The 17,159-nt window shown below is 35.5% G+C and overlaps 1 protein-coding gene across 6 annotated transcripts in view; it reads left to right on the top strand.

Annotated features, from left to right (window-relative positions):
• The window catches only part of LOC114049572 (probable methyltransferase TARBP1), a 90,676-nt gene that overhangs the window by 18,339 nt on the left and 55,178 nt on the right, over nt 1-17,159 (top strand). For 2 of the 6 annotated variants that reach the window (XM_027870815.1, XM_027870818.1), the window contains exons 10-13: nt 5,339-5,474; nt 7,942-7,965; nt 11,145-11,244; nt 12,564-12,736. In XM_027870815.1, the coding sequence (XP_027726616.1) occupies nt 5,339-5,474; nt 7,942-7,965; nt 11,145-11,244; nt 12,564-12,736 (433 nt within the window). The remainder of the gene's footprint in view (nt 1-5,338; nt 5,475-7,941; nt 7,966-11,144; nt 11,245-12,563; nt 12,737-17,159) is intronic. The other 4 variants (XM_027870817.1, XM_027870820.1, XM_027870816.1 and 1 more) reach the window with 2 other exon arrangements.

Raw genomic sequence — 17,159 nt, 5'->3', positions numbered from 1 at the left:
TGGATGGAAATATTTCAAAAATGCTTCTAATAATGCTTCTCTACTGTAAGAGTAGGTTGCTGATTCGTGGTCATCATTAAGAGCTCAGTTATTATATTGTTCTTTAATGTATTATACTGATATACTATCTTTTAATGCAGTGATGGCCTCAGGAGTCTGGAAATGTTTGCCTTACGTTAAATGGCCGAGACAATTTTTTTTTTAACTTTCTGGGACTTTAAAATTATTTTTCTGTTTATTCCTTCAGTGTGAGACTACCAGTTACTAATTCCTGATGTTAGTGTGCCCACTTATAATGGCATCCTTCATTCATTTGTACACTTTATTCTTTCTGATCTGTTGTTAGTGATCTGCTGTGTATGACAGCAGATACTGAATTTGTTAAAATTGGTAGAAAAATAAAAGCTTTGAATGAGTGCCAAATGTTCTCTCTTAGAAGTTCTCAAACTTACTTGGCCTACCACCCCCTTAAAAGAAAAATTACTCAGAGTGCCTCTGGCAATCTTTTTTAACCTTTTTTTTTGAAATTTACGCCATTCCAAAAAAAAAAAAAATTTTTTTTAAAGTGATGCATCTTAAATTTGATAATTTATTGTAAATTTGTATTTTTTCCTGCATTGAAATTTCGATGATGCATTATTGCATCATGTAATCTTATAGTATCGTATTGTAAACAAGTCGTTTCACACACATATTTCTTTTGAGGCATGCCGGACTTCCTGACAGTGTGCCACATGCTCGCCTGCCAGTACTTGCTTGTTAAGACTTGTAAGTGGACTGATCAGCTATAACTTGCATTTTGTATGTTTATTTGTAATCACCACAATGTAATCACCACAACTTTAACTCTGCTATACAGCAGGTGAAACACGTATGAACAGTTTTTCAAAAATTTCTTCTCTTCTTTCCTTATGCTTCCACCTCCCCCTTATTTTTATGCAATGCCCCCAATTGCACCTGAGGCCACTACTGCCCCCCTGGGTCATTACAACCCCCTCAGGGGATAGTATCATCCACTTTGGGAACCTTTGCTGCTAGAGATGAATTGCCTAAGTTTTGAGGTATCTGTTTTAGTTCTTCAGAGGGCTTTTTTTTTTTATTTCTTTTAATTATATTTTTTAATATAACCTTTTTTTTTTTTATAAGTTTTTAGCTACATCCCAGAGAGCTAAGGCTATAGAATAAGTAACCTTTGGATAAGTGAGGGGCAATTGTGTATGAATGAGGCTGATTATTGGTACATATTTAAGGAAATCACTTTAAAATTGTATTTATATTATCTGTGAAAACCTTTATTCTACAAAATACAGTAAAAACAAACAAATAAACAACTTCATACTTTTCCTTTGTCAAGTCAGGCTTAAGTTGGAAGGGTAGCCTTTACATGAAATTTTGGCTTGTAGTGGGTGCAAAATTAACATTATTTTTAAAAGGTCTACTTTGTACTTTTATCTTTACATTTAAGTATCTTTTCTTTGAAATAGTGGTTGTTAAAAATAGTTTTAAGATGTTATCTGAAACTTGGAAGAGATGGTCTGTAGAGTCTGATAGTCTGGTAGATCTTCTGAATTGTAGATAAATTCTACTTGAAACTGAAGAGACTTATTCACTGCCTCTTGTCCCACCCTGAGGTCTGGAATATTCTTGAGGAAGCAAGGGAAAAAACAGAGAGTGAATTCTGGAAGAACTTAGGGAAAGACAAAAAGCCAGGAAAATATAGGGCTGATTCTAGAGGAAAAAATGTAGAAGGCCTGAAAATATCAACAAAAGTGACTGAGGAGACCCTTGAGACCTTGTGAAATTTCTTTTTTTTGTGTTGTTTTTTTTCTGTCTATAGGGTTTTTGCAGCAAAGTTCTTTTAAAAAACATTGGAAGTTTTTTATTATATTAAGGGAATAGAAGAAAGGAAATTACATTCTCTTCCTTCAGAAGAACTAGCTATTGGGAGCCTAGGAAAAGAGGAGGGCAGTGGTAGCAATGAGAAAACAATTGAGGGTACCAGCAACTGTAGTCAGGACTTCTTGTTGGAAAAATGAGTTGGGGATATTATGTAGATACATTGTCAAAAGCAAATAATAAAATTGATATTAGATTAGTATTCATTTCCACAAGTTTTCTAAAAGGTGTTAAAGAAATAAGCATTACAATTTTAAAAAAGTAAATGTATTGGAATGTATTTGACAAACAGAGATGGTGGCCAAAGGCAACACCAGTTTACAATATAAACTTGTAAAATCTTTTGAAGGCTGATAGCATCTCAGAAAGAAAAGAGATAATGGACAGAAAGCTTAGCAAGAGATCTAACTAAGCAAATGATCCCGGGACACTTAAAGATGAAAATGGTAAGAGGGTAATAAATAGAAAAAAATAGAAAAGATCTGTAAAGATTACTGTAACAAAACTTTTAATCATCAGGGACAATGGCTCTATTATATTTGGACCCTAGGATTACAGTCTTGGATTTACATGTAGGGGAGTTAGAATTGGCACTAAAGAGAACAAAGATGGTGGGGAAAATAGCCAGATTGGATAGGTGTTTTTAGAAGACAATTGTGCTAGAGAAGAGATGGTTGTGAGAGTAGTGAGGGGTGGGTATGTGAGACATCAGAAGGAGATGAAGATACTTAAGGTGTGGAAAAAATCTTGAACCTTATTAACACCAAAAAAAAAAAAAAAGTGACAGCAAACAGGTACCAGCCTACTACCTCAAATCATTATGTGAGTAATCTATGTGCAAATGAAGGGCATTCTTCACAAGTGTTATTTAGCAGTGGGTCAGTTTTTCAGTGACTACAATGGTAGTTTTTCAAATGACTGAAAGAGAATAAATGATCTCATCTTTATCTTATCCAGTTATATAGAGGCAAAAATGTGATACAGTGGAAAGAACAGTGGGTTTAGAGTTAGAAGACCTGTGTATTAATTTTTGCTTTACAATCTTCTGCCTATATGACCTTGGACAAATCACTTCTCTGGAGTTCCCAAAAGCTTGTATGTATAAAGCACTTTAAGGTTTGCAGTTAATTATTGATGAGATAGATGATGTTCGGAATTGGGTTGTCTGGAAAGAGTTCAGGGGACAGAGGTTATTCTAGTCAAGAGAGCCTTATTGCCCCAAGAGCTTTGGGATAGTCCTTAGGAGCACAAGCAGTTTGAGAAAAGACTGACGCTTGCTTTCATACCTAAGTTTTGGTCACTTAGCCCCCTACGTGGGCAGTTAACCACAGGGAAGGATGTTAGGAAGGGGGAAGCAGGTGTGTTGGGTACTTCACAAAACAGTTCAGGGATATGGTCACAAAACAGGGAACTTAACTTGCAACATTCAAGGATGTGAGCACAAACCATAGGAATTACTCATGTACACAGATAATTACAAGATTTTTTTATTAACAGATGGAGCCCCCTGTTACTGGGCTGATTTAGATTTAGGCAAGGCTCTCGTTGCTGGGCAGAAGTCAGCCTCATCATTATCTCATTTGATCCTCACAGTAACTGTGGGAGGTGGGTGCTGTTATTATCATCCCCATTTTATAGATGAGAAAGCTAAGGCACAGAGGGATTAACACAGGGTAACATAGCTAGTAAGGATCTGAGGCTAGTAAGTATCTGATTTGAATTCAGTTCTTCTGACTCCAGGGTAGGTACTCTATCCACTGCTCTGCCCTCTGTGTACCTCAGTTTCTTCATCCATAAAATGAAGGATTCAATGATCTGGGTCTCTTACCTTATTGTGCTTATGTATTTTTTTTTATTATGAAAGATCATTTGATTCAGTAGAGCAAAATACTGCCTTAAAAGCCCTTTTGTAACAAAATCATTCACAATTACTTGAAAGACACAGCAACAATTATAACCTGATTCAGTGATGCTCTGATTAAAAAAATGAGATGTGATGGAAGAGGTCCAGTGCAGAGTCCCAGTTGAAGTGGGTTTCTCAATGGGTGGTAACATCTTCCAGATATACCTGTTGGTGAATGGCATATTGGTTGCATGAAACCATGAGATGTTGCAGAGCCTCCCGGAAGAGATCTGTAACTACTCAAAAAGCTTTAATCTGACCATCATCACAGGAAAAACCAAGTAGGTGAAGAATGTTTGTGGTTCAGATTATGACATGCATTAGATGTCCACAGACAGCCATATAGATCTTGTCTTTCATTATATGTATCTGGGATAGATGCAGCAGATGGAAAATTATTTCATAACATTTAACTACTTTGTACATATATAGTTATTTATTAACTTCATATTTATGCTGTGTATATTTTATGTGTACTTGGCTTCCCAATTAGGAAGCAAACTCATTTTAAGTAAGGAATCATTTAATTCTTTGTATGTGAATCTCCAGTGCTTGCTTGTCACATAGTCACCATTTAACAAATACTTATTGATGGCTTGATGGTTGTTAATAGTTTGGTGGTTAATAGGCTCTTATCAGAGATATTTGATTCCAAGATTTTTTTTTCCCTAATCAACAACTTCCTTTATTCTAGGTGTCTTGATTTTATTGGTGCAAAACTTTTCAATTTTTATATAATTATCCATTTTGTGGTTTAGTTTGAGACAACTAGTATTTATTAAGCACTTAATATGTGCAAAGCACTGTGCTAAGGTCTGATAATACAAATCCAAGCACAAAGAAAGACAGTCCCTGCCCTCACAGTGTTTATATTCTAAGATTTAAAAGGAAGCTGGAAAGGTTAGGGGTGGGAGAGACAGAGTACCTTATTAACTAGGTGGAAGCATTGTAGTGAAAGTCCTGGAGGAGAGTCTGGAGTGAGGTCTCTGGAGGATGGCTTTGTTGTTTTGTTAAGACGTTTCCCGCTAGTCTTATCTGTGAAAGATAACTGGTTCTCTTTTAATTGTTTTATTGTATGACATTTAATATTCAAGCTATGTATCCATTTTCAAGATTATTGAGGTTTATTTTTGAGATTATTTGAGATGTATACCAGTGAAGTCACAGATCTAGACTGAAGGCTATTCTGGTGGAGTACAAGCTCTGGCAGCCCCTGCGAGGCTGGGAAGGCTTTGAGGATGAACTATTTATCATTTGAGCATGAGTTGAGCTTAGTTCAGAGTGGCTCATCTCATCCCTAAGAGGCTGTCTGTAATGTTTGATAAATGTTTTTGGGTATAGCAACTCATTAATAATGCTTACTAAAGTTATGTAGAGGTTGTGATCTGCATTAATGGTCCCATATGAGTGACACCCCTGGTTCTTGGAGGCATTAAAGCCACTATGATTTCCTTGAGAGTGATCAGAGGGCATATTTTATCTGTCTGTTTACGTGAATATGACTATATGAAGTAATTAATATTTTTTTCCGTGTCTTAGCTCTGTGACTGGTTACGGGTTAATGAGAACTACTTTGGAGAAATCCCCAGCTGCATTGGCTTTTCTGGCAGGTGTTCCTTAAGGGTCTATGTACAGAGCCTGGTACAAGACTATATTAAGTCACCTACCATGGAAAGTAAGTTGGAAATGATTTTTTGTTCATAAGTGTAATGAAATATTTTCAGAGGTATTAAACTATCTCTGCAAGTGAAATCTGGGCTTAACACAGTTACTTGCTCATTGGTAGCAGTAACTTATTGTAGCTCAGTATGGAGGCCAAATGTCAGTACTAGACTGATCTTTGGATGGTTGCATCATGGCTTCCATCACTGCTACTGTCTGCATTTCCGAAAGGGCATTTTCTGAGAACTAGAAAGCAGTATATTATATGTATGTTCTTACCAGTCTGGCCATTTTTATAAATATATTCCTTAAATGTCTGTTAAAAGGAGCTCTCTTTTGCTTTTCATTGTGCGTGTTGAAGGATTTAAAAATGACAAATATATTTTATTACAAAAATGGATTTGAGAATAAACTATTTTTGGGTAATATCAAATTTTTTGGGGGTGGGGAGCTAGGCAGTGGGGTTAAGTGACTTGCGCAGGGTCACACAGCTAGTAAGTGTTACATGTCTGAGGCTGGATTTGAATGCGGGTCTTCCTGAATCCAGGGCTGGTGCTGTATCCACTGCGCCACCTACCTGCCCCAATTTTTTTATTTGTACAGAGTATCCCTTGTATATCTAAGTGTTAACAGTTTTATTGATAAACTTTAAAGTCATCATTTCTCTCTAATTCCTCTTGAGCTAACGTCCAGAAAAGAACAATTAGCAAAGTCATTAATTAGAATTAAATAAAGATGTTTAGCCTAAAAAAGGGAAGGGAGATTGCTAACTTCATATAACTTAGAAGGCTGTTGTTGTATGTAAGAAATATTTGGCTTGTTGGTATGTCTTCAGAAGTCATGACTAGGGCCAGTATGTTAGAAGGTACTGGGGAGAGCAGACATATCTTGGCATGAGATAAAGCACTTCCTAATAGTCAGAACTGTTCAGAAATGACATGAGCTGCCTCATGAGCTAACACGTCTTTCATTATTGGGAATTAAAACTTGGCCTGAATCCTCACTTGCCAGGGATGTTGTAGAGCAGGGGTCCTTCATCTTTTTTTGTGTCATGGACCCTTTGGCAGTCTGGTAAAATTTGTGCATTCCTTCTTCTCAGAATCATGTCTTTTAAATGCATAGACTAAAATACATAGGATTACAACGGAAAACAAATGTTAGTGAAAATAAAGATGTAATTTTTTTTACTCCACTCAAGTTTACATACCCCCTGAAATCTTTCCACAGATCTGTGAATCTCAGGTTAAGAGCTCCTGTTATAGAAAGAATTCATGCACAAGGTAGGGAGGAGATTAGTCTAGGTTGTCTCTAAGATTCCTTCCATCTTACAAGATTCAATGGATCCTATGTGCTTTCCTATTATCAAGACTATTTATTTGTTTTAAATAAGGTATTCTTTCATTAAGAGGATTACTCTATTAGTATTATGAATAAGTGATAATTTGCATGAATTTTACATTTTGATTTCTTACATTTTGTATTTGCCAGCACTGTCATAGACCAGGTTATAGTTTCATATATTGATATTTCCAATCAAAGACATATGGTCTTTGCTAACAGATGATTACCCTTTGTGAATAGTGCCATGCTTTCTTTCCTGCTGGAGTATTCGTCTGTTGTACAGTATTCCATGTGCTATGTAAGTTCTGTATATCCATTAACTTAGGAGATTGTTTTCTTTGGTCTTATAGTAAATGAATTTTAGTATGTGTTCTACTTAACATAGCTTAACCTAAATTTATGGGGATGCTATTACATTGTCTTGTAATGCATACCATACATTTTCAAATCTAATTAAATATGTAAAGTTAGTGTATGAGATTGCTGTTAGGAGCAAAGTTTGTTCCTTAAAAATTCAAGGAGCTGAGATCTTGATGTGTGACTAGTGACTTATGGCAGTTAACTTTCATAATTTAAATTCTTTTGCTGACTTGAAAGGGAAAGGGAACAAATGCCATCAGTGTAAGAACTAAGAGGCAGTATGGGGTGGTAAACAGAGAGCTGAGCTTAGAGCCAGGGAGACTTGGGTTCAAGTCCCACTTGACAGAATCCTGATTATGTGACATTGTGTGACCTGATTGTGTATAGTACCTGAACTCATCTAAGTGGTCTAAGCTCCAATGCTGTAAGTTGCTGGAAAGATGTTGACCTGCATTTGTAGAAGAAGTTTCCTCATTTGCTAATTCTCAGTACAAATGAAATGACAGCTGCAGTCCCTGTCTTCTATGTTTACAACTATACATGGGCCAGAACTTGAATGGTTTTGACCAAAATCTCTTGCAAAACTTGGGGAGTACAAAAATTAAATGTAGTGTTTTTCAAAGTAGGTTATATAGCTCAGAGAAGGGTTAAATTGAGGTTTTGAGAATGAAAAGATGTACTATTCTAAAGTTGATTTTTGGCTTGATAGAATTGTCAAGCTAAAGCATCACTATGCTAATTGTTGCATCTAAAATAACTTTTGTTCTGATTTCTCAAAGCGGCCAATGCAGAAAAGAGAAACTGTAAGTTAAGAACGTGTCTGTGTCGGGCAGTAAGTAACAGACCTTTTTTTTTTTTTTACACCAGACGTTTGCTATCTCTCATTTTTCTATTCTGAACTTATTGAACCACAAAAAAGACAACATTTCTATATGCAGAGTAGAACAAAAGAAAATTATGTGTGAAACTGTGACCCTCTATTACACACAGCTCACTTTGAAAATGTTTATCACAAATTCAACATGAGGAATGTACTTTTTTCCAGACTTGTTCTTGAGGGCAGTTAGTCACAATAACCCTAGAAAACTTATGTTCTGGTTCCTGCTACATAGGTCAAAAGCGATGCTGTTTTTGAAGATTCTCTTCTGGGACTCTACAAATAAACTGAAGAAGGTCTTTGACATCTACCTTCAATCATAGACTCAAACATAGAATACTCTGGAAATGAATAGATGTAAAGGTTTATCTGAGCTTAGATTAACTAGATATAGAGATCTTTTGTGGTTACTTTTGAGTAGCCTATATTTTACCAAATATAGTCAATGTATCAGACAGAACATTTTGGTCAAAGATCACATTATACTTAAAAAAGGATTGATAATCCAAAGAAATCGATTAACAGTGAAGTATACCTTATGGTAGCTATAAACCCAGTTGTTAAGGTTCTGTAATTAGACATAGTACATTTTTGTGTGATGTCTCTCAAGAGTTAAAAATCCTATTTTAGAGTGTTTTGGAACTTCCCTTATTCACTCCACATCCCCTTCCTCCCCAGAAGAAGTTTTAGAGTTTGAATTTTTGGTCTGACAGGCCCAATTATTCTTTTTCTTTAGGGAACATTATCAAGTGTTTAAGAATTTACTATTTCTGTAGTCTATTTAAAAATCTATTTCCAGCCAAAATACTGATTTTAGACTTACTGTTTAATCTCTAAAATATTTGGAACCCCCGTGTTTTTCAGGGATGGGACTAACATCTGTTCTACCTCCTTCATGAATTTTTCCTCATTCAGACCTAAAGTGGTAAAACAGAATTCAGGGCTCTAGGGGAACTTCAATATCTAGTCTTGACTCCTTTGTTTTACAGATGAGGGAATAGGCTGGGCTATTAAGTGCTTACATAAAGTTACCTTAGGTAATACTAGCCTCAGAACCAAATTTGCACCTAAATCCAGTGCTCTTTCCTTACATGAATGATGGGAAAAATGAAAATTTTTAAATTAAATACTTAAAGTGTTCCAAATGCTAGAGATACGTATAGAAAAGTGAGATGGCCCTTACCCTCGAGGAGCTTGTTCTAGTAGGGAGAGGCACTATCTATAGGAGGATTCATCTGCCGAACAGATAGATGGAAAGGTCCAGTGGTCCTGGCAAGACAGATGGTAATACCTTTTCTTTAATGTTATTTCCATTAATGAAATCATATCTGCTTCCAATGTTGAACCATTTGATGGTGCTATACTTCTTACTAAGTGTGATTTTATACTTTGTACCCCTTTCATCATTTTTATCACAGTCGCTCCTGTACCATAATTTACATATGTTCTTTCATTTGATATAACTGTGAGGTAAGTAATAGAAAGATTTTATAATCATTTTAATAGTTGAGAAAATGGAGACTCAGAGAGGTTAATTTATTTGTCTACCTCACTTGATAATAAAGTAAGTCATGGAGCTAGGGCTCAGACCCAAATTTGCTGACTCCCAAGTCCAGTGTTCTTTTCCCTAAACCATGTTACTTCTTTCACGTGCTTGTGTTCCAGACTACTTTATTTGCTGAACATATTTTATATTTCTTCTCTCCACACTTAAGTCATACTTTCTATACCTGGCTTCATGTAAGTCTTATCTATCCATCAGTTATCAATACAGATGTCACCTCCATGAAGCCTTCCCTGATGTTTGCTCTATCCAGAAGGGATCTGTGAAATTACATTGCATTACTTTTAACATTCATTCATCATTCATTTATTAAGTGCCTACTATGTGCAATGCACTATAATTAGTTATTGATATTACTTTTCCCTGTAAGCTGGATTGTAAGTTTCTTGAGGTTTAGTATTGTCTTAGTACTTTATGACTTTGACCAGCTCAGTGCCTTGCAAATAGATGTCTAGCAAATGGTTTTTGAATGAGTGATACTAGATTTTTAAAGTCAGTTTTTATTGATACTTGTTTTTAATATCACCTAGATTTCTCCCTGCATCCTTTCTCTTCTGTTCCCAGAGAATCATTCTTTCTAAGAAATGATATTTTTAGAGGAATAAGAGGGGAAAAAAATCAGGAAAACCAATTAATACATCAACAAAAATCTGACGTTATATGCAGTGTTCTATACTCATGGACCCCCATAGCTTTGTGGAGGAGTGGAGGAGGTATCTTCTCATCTCTCTTTTGGGGCCATGATTATTCTTTATTTTTCACAATATTAATTTTTCATTGTTTTGTGGTGATTCTTTTCATTTACATTGTTGAAGTTGTGTATATTGGTTTTTTTTTAGCTCTGCTTACTTTGTTTTAATTCATATAAATCTTTCCTTATTTCCCTTTACTAATTATGTTCATTTTTTATAGTCAAAAAGCATTTATTATACATCTACTATGTGCCAGGTATTATTATAAGTTCTGGAAGTACAAAGAAAGGCTTCTCCCTTCTCCCCCTCAAAAAAACCCCCAAAACCCCAACAACAAAGTATAGTTCCTGCCCTTAAGGAACTCACAGTCTAATGGAAGAGATAACATGCTATGTTTAATTCCAAATTACTTCCCAGAATTGTTGTGTTAATTGTAAGTTTTCAATTAACACTTGGAGGGCAGAGACTGTCTTACTTTACACTTGTGCTAAGTGTAACAGGTATGAAATATAACAGGTGTAACATGTATGAAATATTTTTAGTTGAATTATATGCTAACAATTTATAGTCTTGTATGTATTTGGTATATTTAGGAGATTTACTTGGATAGTTTATTCAAATTCTTTTAAAAATAAACTGTCATAATGGAAATTTTGCTATATTTGATTTCAATTACCTTTAATTCTTTACTAGTTTTACATTACTATTACCTAATACTATGGTACTTATTGTTTATGAAAAATTGTCATATGAGAGAAGTCAGTAGGTTAACCAAAGAACCTAGTAGTAATTGATTCACATATGAACTTGATTCTAAGGCTTTACAAGCTTTAAATATTATTGTTCAAGCAGGAGGAAATTGCTTTATGCCTGATTGGTATGAAGCTAAACTTGTTGCCATGATGATCCTGCTTGCTGCAGATGTGGAGGAAATGAAAAATAAATATAGGTAAGTATGTTACTTTAAAAAGAAAGCTAATCAGATGTGTGTTTCCATTCAGATGATTGGATGCTGGGATTTACTCATTAGGTTTGCTGATGGCATCATGGGTGGGATGACTAGCATCTTGGTCTGCCTATTAAGAAAATGCTCAAAAATAGTCAAAGTGATTTTGAAGAATAGCAAATTAGTCAATTTATGGAAGAGGAAAAGCTGTGTCCCGAAACAGCTGATTTTGTATGATAAGGGCTGAAAACTCATTATACTTTGTATACCAAGTACAGAATTACTGTCTGCAAATTCCCAAAGTTAATATCACAGTTTAAATTTCCTGAAATTTTCCCCTCCTGAAAATTTTGTATTTTTAAAAAATTTTTGGCCCTTATACAATTAGGATTATCTTGTAATGTACCTATGTTGTGGTGAATATGAACAGACCAAACTATATTGCTTTGAAATTGCAAAGTTTCTTTGTTCATGGTGACTCTATAAAGCAGGGGCTGGAAAACTATGGCCTGTGGGCCAAACCAGGCCACGCATTAGAAATGGTTTTTACATTTTAAAATATAGTTGTATTTAAAAATGTAGAAATAAAGGTGTATTTTAAAATATAAAAATCATTCTTAGCTAATGGGCCATGCAGAAGCAGGTGGAAGATTGAAGTTTGCTAGCCTGTGGTATAAATACAATTCTATATTGGTTAAATTTTTTTTGCTAGAAGAGGTTTGAGTTAGAAAATATTTAATGTGTTTGCAGCCCCTGATCCATGGTGTTATTTTGACTAAAATGTTTGTAAACTCGGAAGTGCAATGCAAATTTAAATTTTTATGATTGTTTTATTATTGGCCATAGGTACTTTTGAGAAATAATGAAGTAAATGTTTTTTAGCTGCTTTGTTCTCAGATTTTGTTTAACATATCTAATTTATCAGCATTCTAGCTACCAAAAGTTTTCTTTATAGGAAAAAAGTAATATAAAACTGAAACTTTTTATTTTTTCAAATAAAACTAGCTGTAGGGTTTCTTTTGTATTTATACTTATTTGGCAATTTGGAAATGAGTATAGGCTATCTGTACCTGTGCTTTCCTTCTATAGTAAATATTATTAAACTCAGGGGAAAAAGTGTGACTAAAATGGGCAGTTAGGAAGACCAGAGTTGAAGATCTGGCCACATGTGAAGCACACATTCATAAATTAAATTCTGAGGCTAATTTGTAACATAGATTAATATTTAGCAGTTTTAGGGAGGCAGTTTCCTAAGTTGTAGGTTGAATGGGATTTGTTTTAGCTTAAAACATTTATTTTGTGGTTTTGTTTTTAATGTATAGTGAAAGGAAGAAAACACAGAATGAATTAAAGGTTGTCTTGCATCCTCTTATGGATGTCCTCATGAAGCTTGGAACGAATGCTTACATACCCTTGCTGAAAACTGACAAATGCTTACAGTTGTTACTGAAGTTATTACAAACTTGTTCATTGAAAGGTTCCCTAACACACGATGGTAAGTGATGTATTCTGTTAGTTTTGTGCTTGGGCTGTTTATCATTTGGGTTTGGATTGAAGGGAAGAGGGGAAATAGAAATGACTATCTTTACATATTTTAGTATTTGATTTTATGAGAATACATAATTCATCAGTGTGGGGAAACATACCCATAACTAAATAGGTAAGTTTTAGATGCCTAAATGGGGAAAACAAACAAAAAAAGGAAGAAGCATTTGTGAAGCATTTGCTGTGTTGTGCACTGTGCTAAACATGGGGGATTCAAAAACAAGTAGGATACTTCTGCCCTTCTGGAGCTTACATTCTGGTAGGGAAGATGACACATAAAGTAGAGCTGGGGTTGGGAATGGCCAAGAATGATGGGGTGGGGGCAGGTAGGTGGTGCAGTAGAGCACTGGCCCTGGAGTCAGGAGGACCTGAGTTCAAATACTACCTCAGACCGGATACTTGACACTAACTAGCTGTGTGACCCTGTGCAAGTCACTTAACCCTAATTGCCTCAACAAAAAAAAAAAAAATAGTGGGGTAGCTTTGTTCCAGACAAGATAAGAGGAAAGCTTCCTTAGCAGAGCCCACAGACCCAAGGGCAGAGCTGAGTTTAGGTGGGAGCCTGAGGAAGTCCAGAGTACAAGTGGCATGTTTGGGAAAAAAATATGAGTTACATAGATGCTATGCCTCACCCAGTGTCACACAGCTACCAGGTGTCTGAGGTATGATTTGAAGCCAGGTTTCCTTCCTTGTATCTCCTTGTTTTTTAGCTAGGGAAAATTTGGTAGATCTGTGATTCCTTTTCCAGATAATTGAAATATCATTACAATTTACAAAATTGTTAAGCAATGTCTACTTGTTTATGAGATGGTACTAGGTGTTATTCAAAACAAATTAAAACCAGTTAATGTTATATTTTGTTTTTATAGCTGTTGGTATAAATTTAAACAGACATGATCCATAGAGGAGGTGGTGGCGGTGGTTGTAATTTTTTTTCCAATAATTATATAATTTAATAGATTACAGTGATAAATCACATACAAAGTTCTATAGATATAATTTAAACATTAAATACATGCACGAATTAAGGCATTATTCACACTGTTCATAAACAATGGGGAAATTTTTTTTGTATTTATTTTCTTTCTTTCTTTCTCCTCAGTTACATGTAAAAACAATTTTTAACACTCGTTTTTAAAACTTTCAGTTCCAAATTCTATCCCTTCCTCACCATCCCCTCTCCTCTCCCCCCTCCCGCCATTGAGAAGGCAAGCAATTCGATATAGGTTATACATATTCAGTCATGCAAAACATTTCCATAATAGTCATGTTGTGAAAGAAAACATAGACCAAAAAAAAAAAACCTCAAGAAAAATAAAGTTAAAATATATGCTTCAATCTATATTCAGACACCATCAGTTTTTCTCTGGGGATGGATAACATTTTTCATAATAAGTCCTTCAGAATTGTCTTGGATCATTGTATTGCTGAGAATAGCTAAGTCATTCACAGCTGATCATCTTATAATATTGCTGGTACTTTGTACACAGCATCAGCTCGTGTAAGTCTTTCCAAGTTTTTCTGCAAGCATCCTGCTCATCATTTCTTATAGCACAATAGTATTCCATCATAATCACATACCACAATTTGTTCAGCCATTCCTCAATTGATGGACATCGCCTCAATTTCCAATTCTTTGCCACCAGAAAAAAGCTACTATAAATATTTTTGTACATATAGGTCTTTTTCCTTTTTGTTTTTTATCTCTTTTGGGATACAGACCTAGTAGTGGCACTGCTAGATTAAAGGGTATGCAAGGTTTTATAGCCCTTTGGGCATAGTTCCAAATTGCCCTATAGAGTGGTTGAATCAGTCCACTACTGCACCAACAGTGCATTAATATCTCATTTTTGCCACATCCCCTTCAACATTTCTCATTTTCCTTTTCGGCTGTATTAGTCAATCTAGTAGGTCTGAGGTAGTACCTCAGAATTATCTTAATTTGCATTTCTTTCATCAGTAGTGAGTTAGAGCATTTTTTCATGTGGCTATAGATAGCTTTGATTATTTCATCTGATAACTGTTCATATCTTTTGATCATTTATCAATTGGGGAATGTTTCTCATTTTTGTAAATTTGACTCAGTTCTCTATATATTTGAGAAATAAAGTCTTTATCAGAGAAACTTGGTTCAAAATTTTTTTCACAGTATAGCTAACTGTATTTCTGTCCATCCTATTCCCTCCCACCCCTGCTACATTTATTCTATTCTCTCCTTTCACCCTGTCTTCAAAAGTGATTTGTTTCTGACTGCCGCCTCCCCAGTCAGCCCTACCTTCTATCACTCCCTCCCCTTCTTTAATCCCCTTCCCCTCCTGCTTTTCTGTAGGGTAAGATAGATTTCTATACTCAATTGATGTGTGTATGTTATTCCCTCTTTGAGCCAGTTCTGATGAGAGTAAGGTTCATTCATTCCCCTGCACCTCTCCCTCTTCCCCACTATTGTAAAAGCTTTTTCTTGCCTCTCTTATGTGAGATAATTTATCCCATTCTACCTCTCCCTTTCCATTTCTCCCTATACATTCCCTCTCACCCCTTAATCCCATTTTTTTTAGATTATCATCCCTTCATATTCAACTCACACCTGTTCCTTCTGTCTATATATACTCCTTCTAACTGCCTTAATAATGAAGAAGTTCTTATGAGTTAGAAGTATCATCAGGAAATTGTTTTTCTTGGAGTAATGAAAAGAGAAGGTCATAAGAGTCACTTTCCCAGACAGTATTGTGAGTGAGGCAAACTATAATTTGATAACAAAAAATAGCTTATTAAATACATACGATAAAAGTGTGCAATAGGAACAGGCAGACTGTGTTCTACAGTAGACCACATCATCTCAGTCACTCAGTTGACTCAAGGGTTCAGAGAATGTAAAATCCTCCTTTGCTCATTGTTTGCTAACTATAAAAAAAAAAAAATTAGATTTGGTAAAAATACAAAAAAAGCCCCCCTATGGCTCTTTTCCAACAAGGTTTCTCCCATGCATATGTTAAAATCCTAATACATTCTTTGAAAGATGGAACAACAGAGATAGCTTTGTTTGAAATGAAGATGTATGCTTACCAAAGGTGTTTTCTGCTGTCATGGATGATGTACAGCATGGAGTCCAGATGAAAGCAGGACTCCCTGTAGCTGGTGAGTTGTCAAGGTGCTTTTGTTTGTGGATGATGTGCTAATTGCATCAGAACCTGGAATGTTGAAGAGAACCCTGTCACTCAGAAGAATTTGGCCTAGTGATCCCCAAGGAAAAGTCAAATAGATAATGATTTAGTATAGCCTTTTATCCACACTGTTTCAGGCAATTGGATGGACAGCCTACGTTCACAGTGCATTCTTCAGTCACTCATATACTCGATCTTGGACAAATGCTGCAGATGGACAGTGAAGTGACTCAAAACTGAATAGGAACAGAGTAGATTGCACTACTAATTGGTAAATTGCACAGTGCTTATCATAACCCCAAGCTTCTGCCTGAAACTTTTAAATATTAGCATTCTTCTGCCATAGTTTCCAAAGAATCAGAATTGCAAATCATTTAAAGGGCAGTAGACAGATTCATGGAAGCTGTGGGTAGGTTGTGGCATGTTGCCAACAAAATACTATGCACAAGAAGTGGTACAAAGATATCATCAAAGGTGCATGTAGGGGCAGCTGGGTGGCACAGTGGATAGAGCACCAGCTTTGGAGTTAGGAGGACCTGAGTTCAAATCCAGCATCAGACATTTGACACTTACTAGCTGTGTGACCCTAGGCAAGTTACTTAACCCCAATTACCTCACCAAAAAACAAAACAAACAAAAAACAAAAGCACATGATTTGAAAACGACATGTGTGGCCATGTATTAAGAGGAAAGGATAACAGATGAATAACAGATGGATATCCTATATGCTCTAATGGTTTCCATGTGATGTTTAAAGATCTAGTGGATAGCCCCCAGTATGTTAGGTGGACCCCTGAAGAGAATTTATGAGTAACATTATAAAGACATGTGTTGCATAGGATGAGAAAGCACAGGTAGATTCAGTTTTCATTATAGGAGGGAATTAGATTATTTGGATGCGTTGATTGGATCACAGATCTGTTCAAGTAATGGAATGATAATAGCTTCTGTTTATATTTTGGCTTATATTTATCTTATTTAATTCTTACACAACTCTATCATGTTAGTGATCTTTAGTTGACAGATGAAGAAAATGACAGGTTAAAAGTGATTTGTTCATATTATACAGCTTATAAATGGCAGAGTGGGAACTTTAAAGGCCTGCTTCAAGTCACCAGTATACTCAGTCATGGTCATCTTTGGTGAGGCTCTCAAAATACTTTAAATATTTAAGTACAGTAATTCACCTGTGATCTACTTTGTCTCTTGACC

The sequence above is a fragment of the Vombatus ursinus genome, unplaced genomic scaffold, assembly GCF_900497805.2.
Source record: "Vombatus ursinus unplaced genomic scaffold, bare-nosed wombat genome assembly UNPS02014798.1, whole genome shotgun sequence".
Classification (NCBI taxonomy): domain Eukaryota; kingdom Metazoa; phylum Chordata; class Mammalia; order Diprotodontia; family Vombatidae; genus Vombatus; species Vombatus ursinus.
The sequence above is the reverse complement of the archived record's forward strand: the minus strand, read 5'-3'. Positions and strand labels throughout refer to the sequence as shown.